This window comes from Sinohyriopsis cumingii, chromosome 8 (genome assembly GCF_028554795.1).
Source record: "Sinohyriopsis cumingii isolate HCF-2022 chromosome 8, ASM2855479v2, whole genome shotgun sequence".
NCBI classification, from domain to species: domain Eukaryota; kingdom Metazoa; phylum Mollusca; class Bivalvia; order Unionida; family Unionidae; genus Sinohyriopsis; species Sinohyriopsis cumingii.
This window is the reverse complement of record NC_142968.1, coordinates 100,330,760-100,345,987: the sequence shown is the minus strand read 5'-3', so window position 1 is coordinate 100,345,987 and position 15,228 is coordinate 100,330,760. Positions and strand designations below refer to the sequence as shown.

General features: G+C 35.0%; 1 protein-coding gene across 10 annotated transcripts in view; it reads left to right on the top strand.

Moving 5' to 3' along the window:
* The window catches only part of LOC149794237 (AMP deaminase 2-like), a 126,584-nt gene that overhangs the window by 68,518 nt on the left and 42,838 nt on the right, over nucleotides 1-15,228 (top strand). For 9 of the 10 annotated variants that reach the window (XM_089968365.1, XM_089968364.1, XM_089968362.1 and 6 more), the window contains 3 exons: nucleotides 1,287-1,416; nucleotides 2,712-2,846; nucleotides 11,107-11,169. In XM_089968365.1, coding sequence (XP_089824491.1) covers nucleotides 1,287-1,416; nucleotides 2,712-2,846; nucleotides 11,107-11,169 — 328 coding nt within the window. Of the gene's footprint in view, nucleotides 1-1,286; nucleotides 1,417-2,711; nucleotides 2,847-9,968; nucleotides 10,032-11,106; nucleotides 11,170-15,228 lie in introns of all 10 variants that reach the window. The other variant, XM_089968357.1, reaches the window with a different exon arrangement.

The following is a 15,228-nucleotide window of genomic DNA, read 5'->3' as shown; positions in this document are numbered from 1 at the left end:
GATGCTTTTCATTATGACATGATTCCAGATATAATGTACCACAATGGATCCAGTGACCTGAATCATACCAATGTATAACAATTTGGGTTGAAAAAAGACATAATTAAGTTTAGTGTTATTTTTATTTCCTTTTCAGAACACTTTTATGTTACAAATTTTGATAGTTCCTGCTATACCAGTGTTCAGTATATTACACTATTCTCAGTATATCGCTATTCTGTGGTTACACAGTCCTCACTTTGACACTTGGTACATAATATAGTCGGTGGTTATGGTCACCCCTTCCACTATCAAGTTATAACGAGAAAGAGTTATATTGTCAACATTAAGGCTGCCTTCGAACTCCACAAATCCTCCAAGATCATAATTCTGCATTCTGATGCTCATTGAAAATCTGCAAATGTAATTAATTGCTGTATATAGTGGTAGGACTGTTCCTTCTTATTTTTTAACAATGAGGCGAGCATCAAAACATTGGAAATCCTCCAGTGTGGATCATAATTCTCTAGTGTGATTTTTATTGACAAGTGTTAGTAATACCATCCAGTCAATAATGAGTGCATTCCTGTATTTTGCCATCCAATGGATTTTAAAGACAGAAACTTGTGGATATGTTTTTATTTAATGTCGGTATGTGATTATTTGAGTGTTTGTACATATGTATATGTGTATGGTGATTATATTGGACAATACTAAGTCTGCGAAACATCATTTTGGTAATTGTATCAAATGCTTTGAAGAAAACTTATTTTCTTTTACTCAGATTTTAATTTTTAGTCATTTTCTGAAGGCTTATGTGAAACAATAGCTTATTCTCAGTTGGACAATGTAGCTGTTTTGCTGATGTGCACTGACTGTCTTTGGAACCTTAAAACACCTGTCTTGAATCTCAAAAGAAAAACCCCAATTCTGTCTGGGAATATGGCAGATATGAAGTTGCATCAAGACTGTTGATTCTCTGTGCTTAAAATTGAACCCACAAACAACAAAATGTGGGCTTCAAGTATATATATTAGGTCTTTTAAAATTAGCTTTCCACATGAATTGTGCAAATTTCAGAGTGTGAACTCACATGATCTGATGCTTTTCACTATTCTGAGTCATCAATACAGTATCTTGTACCTGTTACACTTAACGACAAAATGGTACACATTTTTAAGAAAAACTTGATTATATATAGTAATAAAATTGTTTAAGCAGTGATTTTAACTGTCATCTCAGTCATATATAGTGAAATATTTACATATAACTAGTCAAAAACAGAGATATCCTCTATGTACTTTTAGGAAGTCTTTCAGCTACCGCCGTCTCAGTTACCTGTCTGCCCGGTTCCAGCTCCATGTTCTTCTGAACGAGCTTAAGGAGTCGGCAGCCCAGAGGGAGGTTCCCCACAGGGATTTCTACAACATCAGAAAGGTATCTATGCTTTCTTAAATGTTTTCTTTATTTATGCTGCAATATTTTGTTGAAGCGCTATAGAGTTTATATGTTGATTCAGCTATCAATCCATATGTCTCCAACATCTTCAATCTGGTTTTTGCTCAGTGAGTTTGAAAGGACTCAGTTGATTGTAAAACAGATTTGTTATGGGTATGGAGCTTGGTATAGTAAAACCTGCCTCTGCTATGAGCAAACACCTGTCATTATGGTCATAATCAACGTGTAAAGATTGATATTTATTATACAAATGTACTGTCATGAGTGACCAAATGTTGTATACAATGGTTTGTAGGGAATATATGCATTTCAATATTGCTATGTATGTCCACTAGCCTTCATTTAATCATTTGTAACCGTGATGACTTCGGAAGTTCTACTGGTTACTCCCGACAAAGTGTAAAAACCCAGGTCTGCCAGCGCATTATGCATTGGCAGATCTGGATCTGTGCAGTTTTCAGTTGGACTCATATGCAGTTGTTTATGGTATATAATCTTGTGACTACCTTGTGATGATAGCTTTGGTAGCTTAGGTATTGTAGTATCCATTTTGAGGCTGGGTTCAAGTCCTGAACTGGGGATCTACTGTTAAGTCAGAGTTTTAGCTGGACAATTTTTTAAACCAATTACAAAGGACTGTACCTTTGTCTAATCACTCTTGATTGTCTGAGAGAAGAAATTCCATGTCAGATTCAAGCTTAGAATTTTATGATGTTAAGGCCTGATCCTGTTGTAGAATATTATTCCATCTATTCCATCTTTTTTTTTTGTATTTGGTGGCAGCACTGGGATGAAGCAGGTCAGTCTCTCTCATACTTACCAAGAGTATCATGGTCATTTTCAGCAGGACTGGTGTTCATAATAAAATTGCTGGAAGGTCAGGGACACATCTTGAAAAGCATGGAATTATGACACTGGAATGGGCTATGACATTAGCTCTTGTGTCTTAGGTGTTATAGGTAAGCTCTAGGCTTGAACTAGTACCTTGAAATGACATTTTGCCACTTTTACATTTTGCTTATGCCTGCCTTGATAGAAGCTCAGCATTGTGAGCACTTCAGCATTTGTATGTGTTTATGTCTATACATCTACCCATATATCTGTTCAAACCCTAGATTAATGTCAAGTGTTTTTTTTACTTCAATGATCAAAAGATGGGCTCGACAGAAAGGAGTTTCTTCATTAAGTTAAATAGTTTTGGTTCAGAATGAGGAAAGTTGAGGGATTGCCACACATATTTAGCCACTTTTGAAATTTTAAAAAATACTTTTCAGGTGGATACTCACGTCCATGCTTCGTCCTGCATGAACCAGAAGCACCTTGTGAGATTCATCAAGAAGATGATGCGAAACCATCCAAATGATATTGTTTGCAAGGATAACGATGGCAAGGAAATGACACTTAGACAGGTTAGTTTCCACATCTTAAATGGTGGCAAACTTTGTACAGGAATAGCTGGAAAATTCAAGTGTTGGGGGGGGGGGGGGAATGTTGCAGATTTTAATTGTTCCATTCCTACAAAATTTTCCTTAAGTTTAATTTTGTGTTATTAACAGAAACAGTTGTGGTAACATTAGAATATGTATGTATTGGTGTTAAAGGCACATCAGCACAAAAATGGCTATATGGTGGCAATTAAAATTAATACTTAAGAATGTAAATATAAAGAATTGAACAGAAAACTTTAGGAAGAAAAACCATTCAGAATAAACATAGACACGAAAGAGGTACTGAAACAATTTGGGTCTCACATGAGGAGGGATCTTATCTGTCAGTAGATATAGACTTGTGCTCTGTTGGAATAATTCTACACATTTTGACATTATCACAATCTTGTAGTAAGCTTTATATTATATAGTGATAAGGTTGTACCTCTCCATGTCAGATTTCAGATTGTACGATAACTTCATGCAGGTTTTCAGTCTACTTACAGCTCTTTAGCATATCTGCTGCCATTGTTGCACAAATACAAGACAAGGAAGTCTCAGCTGTGAACACCAGTTAGCTAACTGCAGTTTTAAACTGTTATCTATACTTGCTTATTTGGTGATTTGACTGTCAAGTCACAAACACAGCCCTCTTGATATGCAGAAAGCTAATATCCATTTGTAAAAGGTGTCATCTGTGAGCCAGGATTGCACTTTGGAAAAATAGTTAGCTAGACAGATTGGTAGACAAATAGTTAGCTAGACAGACTGGTAGATTGATTTAAAAAAAGACATAACCAGTGTAAAATTAATAGAAGTTAATTGTTGAGTGGAATAAAGTTTCAAATATATAACAAGTTACATTTTATACATCCTTATGTAATCAAATTTGTACAATTTTATGATGGTAATTTGAACATATGAAAATGGTGGTCCAGATGATCTGATTTGTCATGCTAGTTTTAAATGTCTTAATATAAACAAACATAGTATTGTCCATACAACATACATGCCAACCATGCCCATCCCAGCTGAACTAAGATTTTGTTTAAGCTGGATTGCCAGAAAGAAAAAAAAATGTTATTTTGGCCAATGATATTATAGCTACTATATCATGTAAGCCCAGATTGAAGTATATGTCAGGTATCTATTGTGAACTGATTAAGCTCTGAAAAATAATCATTATTAATAATGTCATCTTCTTCCAAGTCACTTTGGAAGTATTGTCTGGAGTACATGATTGAGGAGCCTGTACTGGAAATAATGACTTTGCCATTTTCTTCACAGGTAGGAAAATAGAATCAGGCATAGAGGTAGGGATGATTATGGATGGCATATAACCAGGTCAAAACACCTGTAGCAGGCTAAGTTGGTGGCAACGAATGATCCTTTTGATTTTCTAAGCCTGGAACAGCCAAAGATAAAGTGACTAATGCAGAGACATGGACATGTTTGATTATAATATACCTATAACAGTGAGTGATCATGCCACCCCCCTTTTCAAAAGGATGTTTCCTGATTCTGTTGTGGCCAATGATTTTGCATGCAGCTGTACCAAAAGTACTGCCATAGTTTAATGCTCTTAAAGACTACACCAGTGAACCAGTTTCTGCTATATTGATAACTTATGCTGATAAGTGGGTTTTTTATACTACTGATGACAGAATTGAAAACTTTTTTCGTTACTGAAAACTGCTCTGGACTACTGAAAACTAGAGCTTCCACTACTGAGAGCCTCCTAGAGATGCTGGCATCAGTATAGCTGCCAACCCTCATGATTTTGGCATGAATTTCACGAATTTTTCAGCGATTCATGAATTCACGTCGCATGCAAGAAAATAACGAATTCTCCAATTCTCAATTATTTTAAATCATTAACAAAATAACCAATTTTCTGTTAAGTGCTAGTCATGATATCGGCAGTTGCCAAAACGGTCCGGTACTGTGGTTCATGATATTAGTAGAACTATAGCCAATTGATAACGTTGGCCCAGAGCAATCATTTTATCATATTTTAGTCTATATCTATAAGAGTAGTTTTACAAATACTTTTGAGAGAAGCTGAGACCTAACTGGAATTTTGCTATGCGCATGCGTCGCCAACACTGATTTAATTACCGTTCGGCATCGCATCTTGAAAATGTTTTCACTACCAAGGAAAAAGAAATGTATTGCACAAAAAGTGAAGTTTAGTTTGGAATATACCCAAAATTGGCTATGCATTCAGCCATCAAACACCGATATACATCATGCTTTTTGCACAGTATACCGCAACTTTTAGCATTCAGGATGGTGGCAGAGACAATGTGAGGAAGCACATTGGTAGCAAAAAGCACATGGAGATTGGGAAAATTAAGAAATTGCAGCAGATTTTAGCTCTGGAATATTTTAAGCCATCAGTGGAAGACCAGCATGCTACCATTGCTGAAGCATTGTGTGTGAGTTTTCTTGTTGAACACAATGTACCTTTAAATTATCAGCTGGAGAACATGCTAAACATTTGTTCCGACATATGTTCCCAGTCTCAAAGATCGCTTCACGAATTGATGTAAAAATTCACACATTTTTATCCCTGTTTTCACTAATTGCGAGCCTGAGGGGTTGGCAGCTATGGGCTTTATCCTATAAATATCTGTGTCTAATGTCACACGGTTCCAAGACCAAGAAGTCATCATCACTGTATATGTCATCATATAAAGTTCTGAAATCCTCTACTTTCATATGGTTATTATAAAATGCAGTCCAACTCTGTTTCCTCATTTTAACTGTTGTCTTGTGATGCCGATATTGCCCCAACTTCTGTTTCTTAGACTGATTCACATGTGCCCTACAGAAATACCTTAGGTTTCAGCAATGCACCTGCTCTAGTGTCACATACTTTTTGAATCAGAGTAAATAGATTTGTCCATTCATTCCCTAGGGTTAACAGTTACTAGTAAAGACCCATGGAAGCAACATGTTTGTTGACCTTTTACTTTGCAATGAGTAATGTTTAATTTCATACTTTGTAATTATTAAAGTTCATGAAACTTTAGATAAAAGTATTATGCAATGAATAAATGAGATGAATAACAAATTGCATACCAGATTTTGCAGTTCTGGATGGGAATAATGGCATGATATGTCAGAGATGCTGCCAGGCTCCTGGATTGCAGGTTTCTTGCAACTAAGGTCATTAGTTTTGCAACTTTGCAAAACCAATGAGGGAAACATAATGCAAATTATTTGTGGTTCCTGCAAACTTTTGTACCCAATACAATATTTTATTTTTTTTAAAACTTTTAAAGACAAAAATTAAAAATAATAGCTTGTCAAATTAAGTCTTGGTCTTCCGTTGTGGGGGTGATCTCATTCAAGCTATACTAAGGTAGATCAAACAAAATAGAAGTATGGAGAATAACAAGCAGCAAGTTTTATGAATGTCAAAATGGAAGATAACCGATCTTTTATGGTAAGCTCATCAGCTACAGTTGATACTATAGAGCAAGAGGAAGGCTTTCGTGTTCCAATGTGAGCTGAAAATGTTGCAGAAACCAATGACAGAAATAATTGGCACCTTGTTCGCAACATATGGAACCAGATGGTGGGATAAAGAAAAGAAAAGGAACCTAAATTCCAAGAAACATGGTTGATTTTAACTACAGCTGGTTAAGGAAAGAACCAAACGGGAGAGATGTTGTGTGCTGTATATTATGAATACAGGAAAGATGACTCATTGACCAACATTCTTCAAAGGCTGTAACCTTGGATGAATATAGCCTTGCAGCAAATATGATCCTACAACCGAATATCCTAGCAACATCATGCGCAAATTGTGGAAAATTATGTCCAGATATCATAAAGACCAGTTCCCTAATTTGTTTAAATTAGTCCAAATTGCAGTGGTTCTTTCATTAGAAACAGCAGATTGTGAGAGGGGATTTAGTTCACAAAACAGATTTCACACTGTTCTTATCATCAGAAACAGTTAATAAACTGACAACTATTCAGATGCATTGGGGGTCATAAAGACCATTTCCCGTTTTCAGAGGCTTTGAAGAAATGGACTGATAAGAAGCAGAGAAGAATAATATTTGCCAGCTCAGCAAACTAAATTGGGTATGCAGATTCATACCAAAAACTTATAAAAGTGGTACTAGCAGCTGCCTCACTTGATGCTCAGCATTAAGAGGTTGGTGTTAGGACTGGTTGGCCTGGTGTCAAGATAATATGACTTTGTGGGACAAGATGCCACATGTTTTTGGCATGATTCCACAGTGCTAGATATCACTATAAACTGCCACACTCCAGACATCATGACGATATTACTCAGATTATTAAAGCTAAATTAAAACTCCAAATCTCTCTCACACACACATGCATACACACACAAATTCCATTCTATAAATTAAATCATCACTGACTTAAAATAGTCACTAATCTTAGTTTGATTTGTGCACCATGACCAAACACTAATTTTGCTACTGATTGACAGATTACATATGACTGAAACAGAGGACTGATTCTTTGCTTGGTCAGCTTGTATAAGTTAGGCTTGGAAATGGTTGCTCATGCTTCAGAAACTATTATCTGAATAGTTTTAATTCACAGGCAAAAAAATGAAGATACCAGTCATCATCACACAAGCACAAAATGTGACTTGTATTTCAGTAACATGACTATTTTTCCTACTGTCCAGCAAGCAAATTGATTTTACCCTCACCTGTTGCAATAAAAACTGCCTTGTTTTCAAACCTGACATATTGATAGCATTGAGTTAAACTGACAGTGTGACTGTAGTACAGTGAGTACAAGTGTGATATAAAATGTTTAAACATCAATTCACATGATATGTCTTTATCCAGATAATTCTGTGCACATCAAACAAAAGTTTAACTTTCATACTAAGAGCAGCAACTGTTGATATGTTACAGTGATCAATTAATGAATGGAGAAACTACTGTTAGTTAGGAAGCACCTAGCCACTGACTGCAGAAGGCAGGTGACCATTACACACAGGACCTTTAAATAGGAAATTTACCCTGGGAGAATAAGAATGTTGTGACCAGGTGACTGCAACATACAGGTGACAGTTGGGATAGGTTTGTATAATGAACTGGTTATTTCAGATGTAATGTTTGATATTCCAGTTGGACTTGTTGTTTTGACTTGGATGACTTGCAAGCTTATCAGCCATGTGCCCAAAACTCATCTGTCTAATACATCTGAGATGACACATGAAGTAAAACTATGAACATGTTGATTATCAAGATGAAATGGTCTTTGATTTATTCAGTTACAGTAAAAACTGTTATGAGCGACCTCTGCTATGAGCCACCACCTGTCATTTCCAACCACAGTTGTAATGCATGGATTGATTTTATTATATACATGCTCTGTTATGAGCAACCACCTGCTTACCACAATTAGCTACCGCGCTGTCTTGGCAAAATATACATTTCAACACTGCTGCGAACGACCACGTCACAAAAAACGAGGATAAATTCTACAGACCTTTTTTTAATCCCTGTAAGAATGACTGCTCATACGATTCTAAATGAATAAAAAAATGTAAAAAATAGGCTGACTACTGATGTCTGAATTTTTTTTAGCTATGCTTATAGTGTTTTATAGTTTCTGTCGTATACCAGACTAATGTATAGGTAGATTATTTCCTAGTCTGGTTCCCTGCTTTGTATGCTCCCTGCATTGTTCTCCGCTATTCATATGGGGGCGAGCAACGCAGAGGGCATACAAAGCAGGGAACCAGACTAATCATTCCCACACTTAGCCTGCTTCCTGGTCTTATCATAGGACCTGGCATCCTTATGAACGACCGTATCACGAGAACAGACAGACACCACTGAACTATATGTAATAAATTGTTACAAGGACTGCTTGATTAGTAATGATTGTTCTGATTAAAAAAAAAAAAAGGAATATTTTTGAAAAAAAGGATTGTTGCTACGGTTGATAGATGCTACAGTCCATAAACCAGGTTAATGTACATGTCATGAATTGCCATTGTAGTGCCAAAGTTGATGTAGTGGTTGCATATATTAATTGTCTTTAGAGTTAATCCGTATTGCCAGAGGGTGAATAAGGTCATTGTCTATTAAACCAGCAAGAGAGAATCATTTACGGGATTGGATTGGTAGTGTTCAAGACTTGTGATCCTTGTTATTTTCCCCTGATCTTAAGTGATTTCATCCCACTCAAAAAGCTGTCATCTATTCAAGTTGATGTGACTGGGTTACACACTTTGCTTGTAGAGTTAATCCCAGTATGTCATCTTTAAATGAAGCCATTGACTTTTGTCTCTGAGTAAATGGTTCTGTTTCTGGATGAGATTTTAAAAAAAGTAATTTCATTAATTGTTAGATATGCAATGCACATGTATAGATTTTTCATATTTTCCCACGGCCCAGTCAAAACCGTCTTTAGGTTAGATATTACAAATGATCACTAATAATTTTAACACCTAGAACCTTAATAACAATGGACGAACCTCCAATAAAAAAAAGACAAATATTAAGGCTGGAGAAAATAATTATTGTAACTGAAAGAAGTGAAAAAAGCAGACCACTCGCAAAAAAGCAGTTTAAACATCAGTAAAACAAATTTAGGTTGTCATGAAGGAAAAGGAGTAATTCAGAAATGATTTCATTTGCTAAAATATGTCATCTTCAAATGTAAATGTGATTTCATGTTTAATGATAGAAGTATGTCTTTATTGCTATATAATTTTGTTTCTAGATAAATGTATACAATATTTTAGCAAGAACTATTAATGAAGAATAGAATATATGCACAGTGATTGTGGTTATTTTTCTTGAAATTGTTCAGAAACTGGACCTTGGAAACTGGTCTTTTTGTACAAACCTGCTATGAGAGCCCACCTGTCTTGAAAGACCACTTTTTGTTGGCAGAAGGAGCGGTCTCTCAAAACAGGTTTTACTGTAGTTGTTTTTATTGTGTAGCATTCCAGTGGTGGCTTGTAGGTCAGATGAGCAGTATTAAGACTACCTTGGCCTGTTGTAGAATGGTCAGGTAGCCAATAATTTGCAGTTTAACATTTTCTTAATTAAATTATACATGATATTATTGAAATTTTCTTCATTTCAGGTTTTTGACTCCATGAATATAACAACTTTTGGCATAAATGTTGATATGCTTGATGTACATGCAGTAAGTTATAAACAGTTGCATATCATGGTATATTGTTTCTTGCAGAAGGTTGATGTTGGCATGGTAAAGCATGTATTAATCTTTTTTTCTCCATTATTTGTTATGATTCCATCATTTACCAGGAAAAATAAAAATGCATTAACCAATTTAGCAGATTTTCTCTATGTTTGTTTTCTGTTAATTTGCAGAACTGAAAACCAAGCAATCCTTTTATGAATTAGTGCATAGCGTGTTGTTGTAAGTGAATGAGGTAGGTTTTTTCAGCAGTTCTTAAGAAAGAAAGCTGCATTTGGTTTTCCTTTTTATCTGTGATAATCATTTAAATAGATATACCTACAGCTGTATGGAAAATAGATAATTAATAATTCTGCTTGCTAATTAATTGGCCTAATAAAACATGATACTGAAACATCTTTCTGAAAATAAGGTCACTGTCACTCACAAAACTAGTTTATAGCCTGTTACAGCATAAAATAAAACTGTTTATTGCTACTAAAAGTGATTTAAATTTTGGCCACCCTCTGTTTGAATTATATTGCAAAAATGACTTCAGAGGAAAAAATGGGTTTACTATTTTACTTTTTCCTGGTTAAAAAAATATGGAATAATTAACAGATACATCCCTCATCATGGCCATGTCATTCCTTGCAAATATTTGCATGCATCATATAAAAGAAAGGTTTCATTGCAGCTGTTGAAGAATTATGTTCTGAATAACCTCAAGTATCAAACCACACAAGAGACAGCAGTAGAATAAAATTTCCATTGTGACCAATTTCATGGTTTAAGAAATCTGGAAGAAACTTGGATTAAATAGAATAAATCAGTTCTTAAGGATTTTGATTTGAAACTTGAGGTTTACTCAACTTGAGATTTGAACACCTTTCCTGTATTTTCTTAGCGTGATGGTTGGTTGATTTTTTAACAGTTATTTCAGCACTTTTTTAGTTCTATCATGCCAAAGAAATGGAAGCCTACTCTAAGGACACCCAGAGGCAGCCGATATGGGCTGGCCTGGAAGCTTTCCATATTGTTTTGTAATTGTTGGCTTCTGTTTGTTTGTGATGTCTTGCAGGTGTTTAAAAGCCTTGACCTTGAGCCATATGACCTAAGTGTCGATAAGTTGGATGTGCACGCCGTGAGTAATCTCTGCTTCTTATTTTCTTAGACAAATTTATCATGTTCCTGAAAAATTTCCCTTTGTAAGAATTTTATATTCTAGAAACTGCACTCTTGTTTGAATGTCAATTATTTAATTTTCATTATTTTAGTTTTCTTTAATGTGCAGTTCTCATGTATTCAGATCCTGCTTTGTACAAATTAGACAAATATAAGTACACGTTGAAATTGGTTTTAACAAGCCAGTAAAATTTGTTTTTTTGAACAGCATTTTGGGAAAATATAGTATGCACCAGATGGGCCATTGCCATTGTACTTGTGTGTGCTGTGAAAAGTAACAATTCCTAATGCTATGTCCCCCCTTCCCCTACCTGCAGCAGGGCGTATGAATTGCTGCTTTCTGCCTGTAATGAGAAACTTGTCTACATGATTGTAAAAAAACACTCAACAATGACAAATAAAAGTTGGTAGGTATATTCAAATGTGTATGTAGATGACCTGATTTGATTTTCATCATATTTTAGCCATTCTTCTTTCCTTTTTTAAAATATTTATATAAAAAAAATGTTTTTATAACTTTACAGAAACTTTGTTGTCTTAAAAATCTTCAACTGTGATTGTGCTAAAAGCACCTTACATAAGCAAATGAAGGTTGTATGCATGTTTATATACATATGCAAATGATCTAATTACAAGAGATTTGTGCCATTACAGCATTTGATCCTATTATAGAGTTGTTTTGATCCAAAAATCAAATTTTAGACAAATGAAATTTCATAGGCCTCTTTGGATGCACATGTAGATGACTTGATTTTATTTTTAGCAGTCAAAACAATTTTGTTCTTTTTCACCCACATTTTGACTGCTCCGGTGGCCTAGTGGTTAGAGCGGCCGCCTCAGATGCGGGAGGTTGTGGGTTCGATCCCTGGTCGAGTCATACCAAAGACTTACAAAAATGGTACTAACAGCTGTCTCGCTTGGCGCTCAGCATTAAGAGGTTAGTGTTAGGACTGGTAAGCCTGGCATCTGGATAACGTGACTACATATCTGCGGCATGATGCCGCAGTGCTAGACATCACTATAAAACTGTCACACTGCAGACATTGTAGTGATATGACTGAAAAATTGTTAACGCTACATTAAAAATCCAAATCACACACACACACACATTTTTCAACTTACTATTTTCTCAGCAGGACACTAAAGTTTAATATGATGGCTGGTATAAAGATTTTGAACAGCTACATTCTGAATGATAAATGGTGAAAATAAAGTTGGACACTGTTCTAAAGTGTCATTCTCCATCAACTGGTTCTCTTATTTTTAGCTCAACTGACTGTGAACCAGAAGAACTTACGGGATAGTCTGTTGTCCATCTGCCATTCATTGTCTGTCCATCTTTCAGTGCAAGTTTGTTATCACTACTCCTCAACTGTTTAGAGGATTGCCATGAAACTTGCATGTACATTTATCACATGGCCTGGTAGGTCCTAAATGAAAATAGTGCTGCTTGGACATTCAGTATGGCAATATGGCTACCACAGAAAATCTTGTCGCTACTTCTCCTATATGGATGGACATATCAAGATGGAGTTTTCCCCAAAAGACTTTTATAATGCCAGGTTGGTCTTAAAAATCTTGTTATCACAACTGCTTGAACAGAAAGCCACATTGATGTGGAGGTTTCATCAGAAGACTTCTTATAGCAACCCCAGTCTAACACAGACAAGATGACAGTTTACCTGGAAATCTGATGAAACTGTTGACCAAGTGCAGAATTTTCATTCCAGAATCAGTACATGTCATATGATTGCAACACATTTTATGTATTGTAAAAGCTAACAAAGTTATCTATAATGGGCTTGTTTTCTTTTCATTTTGACGCTATATTAATTGAATTATTACTTTATAATCATTGAAAGTAACAGATTTCACTCATCATTGGAAATTAGCACTGATCATGCTGCGGTTGCATGACACCTCTCTTTTTTACAAAATGCGGGTTATTAAAACTTCATGAATATTCATGAAATTTTCAATGCAATCAGAGGAGATGTAAACAATTCAGTCAGTGGTTGTAGGACGTTCCTATGATATTCCTACACAAAGAAATAATCTCTCAAACTTTATGCAGATTTGACCTAAAGTTTGGCAATTTAAATAAATGCATCATATATCTTCAAAATCATCATGTTCCAAGCTTTATTTTGCTACCAAATTTATATATCAGAAACGTTTATAAACCAACCACAATGAGCAATGAATTTGTAAAACATTTGAATCTCCTTGTGTCGACATTGTCCGCCAATTTTCTAACAGCTTATAACGATGTTAACTTTTCCACAACTGATGTTCCAAAACTAAACTTATTATTATTGTACAAATTGGTGTGCCAGAAGAACATGTTAAGATGATTTTTTTAAAAATAGTTTTAATCGCATTAACGCTTGTACAGTTTAGACAATATACAGTGGCAAACTGAACATGCATAGTGTAGATTTTTGTCCACTATAAATAGGCTCAAGTTGTTGATGCTGTAAATATCTGAACTGACAAAAGGTCATCGGTTTTAAAAATGTTCAACCTCATATTCATTATGTTATGCATTTGTTTAAATTTTGTAATGCGACATTGTCTGATGAAATAATGATTAAAAAATCGCATCACTGTCAGACAAATGCAAAGTTTCAGTATGACAATTTTTTTTTTTTTCATTTGCCGAGCGTAGCAAAGTAACTATACACACACTTAAAGTAGGTTCTTAAATTCCCAGTGCATTAATAACATTTGATAGGATCAATAATGTTTTCAAAATACAAAAGAAAAATATACAAATTCTGAAAGTGATAAATTATTTTGCAGGTATATGATATTGAAACGTTAGTTCTAAGTGAAAGATGGCAGCATTTCCTGGTTCTTTATGCAAGGAGCTAAATATAACATCCCATGATTTAGAAGATGAAACCAACATGAATCTAATTCATGAAATTAGGTCTTGCAACATTGTTTCAATGACAATATTGAATAAACATTGCATTTTTGTTGTTTTCGAAGTTGTTTTACATACATATGAACTATTGCTAAGTATGATATATTTGTATTAAGTTAAATGTCATACAAGTTGTGAAGTGTTAATATGCTTTTGATTTATAAATGAAAATTTTGAAGTCGGACAACAGATTTAATGAGAGCAATGAATTCAGCAGGAAAAGTGCAATCAGAATATCAAATTTCGTATCTCAGGAAGAAAAAAAAATGTTATAAAATGTTTATGGAAAGAACATTTTATTTTGGTTCTATGACTGCCACTTAATCTGAATACATTTATGTAAGACACAAATTTTAGAAATTTATAATTATTTTAGAACTTTAAAGTTGCATAACTTTTTTTCTAATAGAGATTTTTTTATAAATTAAAATGTTTTGGAATGCTGTTAAACAGATCTATATGAACAAATAAGTGTTTGAAGTTATTTCAATATCAGAAAAATGACTGGGGTTGCTACTTCTTATGATTCCCAGTTTGTCTTGAATGACAATGGTGCCAATCTATCTTCCACTATGGCCACCACAGTAGCCATCATGAAAATCTTATTATTGCTAATAATAATAATGAAAAGTAATACCTTGCAAATATTATCTCTACTCTTCTTGAAATGGATGGATATATCGACATAGCATGAATATTCTTCTTATGATACTTCGTCCTGATTGGAAATGATTCCAGTTGTACATCCAATACGACCAGCATGATGACTGTCATAAAAATCTTGTTGTCTCAACTCCCCTGAATAGATGACCATTATGACATGGGGGTTTCACCAGATGAATAATGATGATGTCTTCCTTGTCCTGAATTAAAATTGTGTCAGGCCAACATCCAGTATATGTTGCTGTTGTGGGGTTAATGCCATTTTTCAGCACAAGAAAGGCAGCCAGTGTAAGTGGTGGCAGAAGAACCCAGGAAAACCACGGAAAGAACCACCAACCCACAAGAAGCTACTGGAAAGCTTTTTCACATATCCACACTGGCCGAACCCAAGACTAAAAACCTACGCAGACATAGGTGAGATGGCAA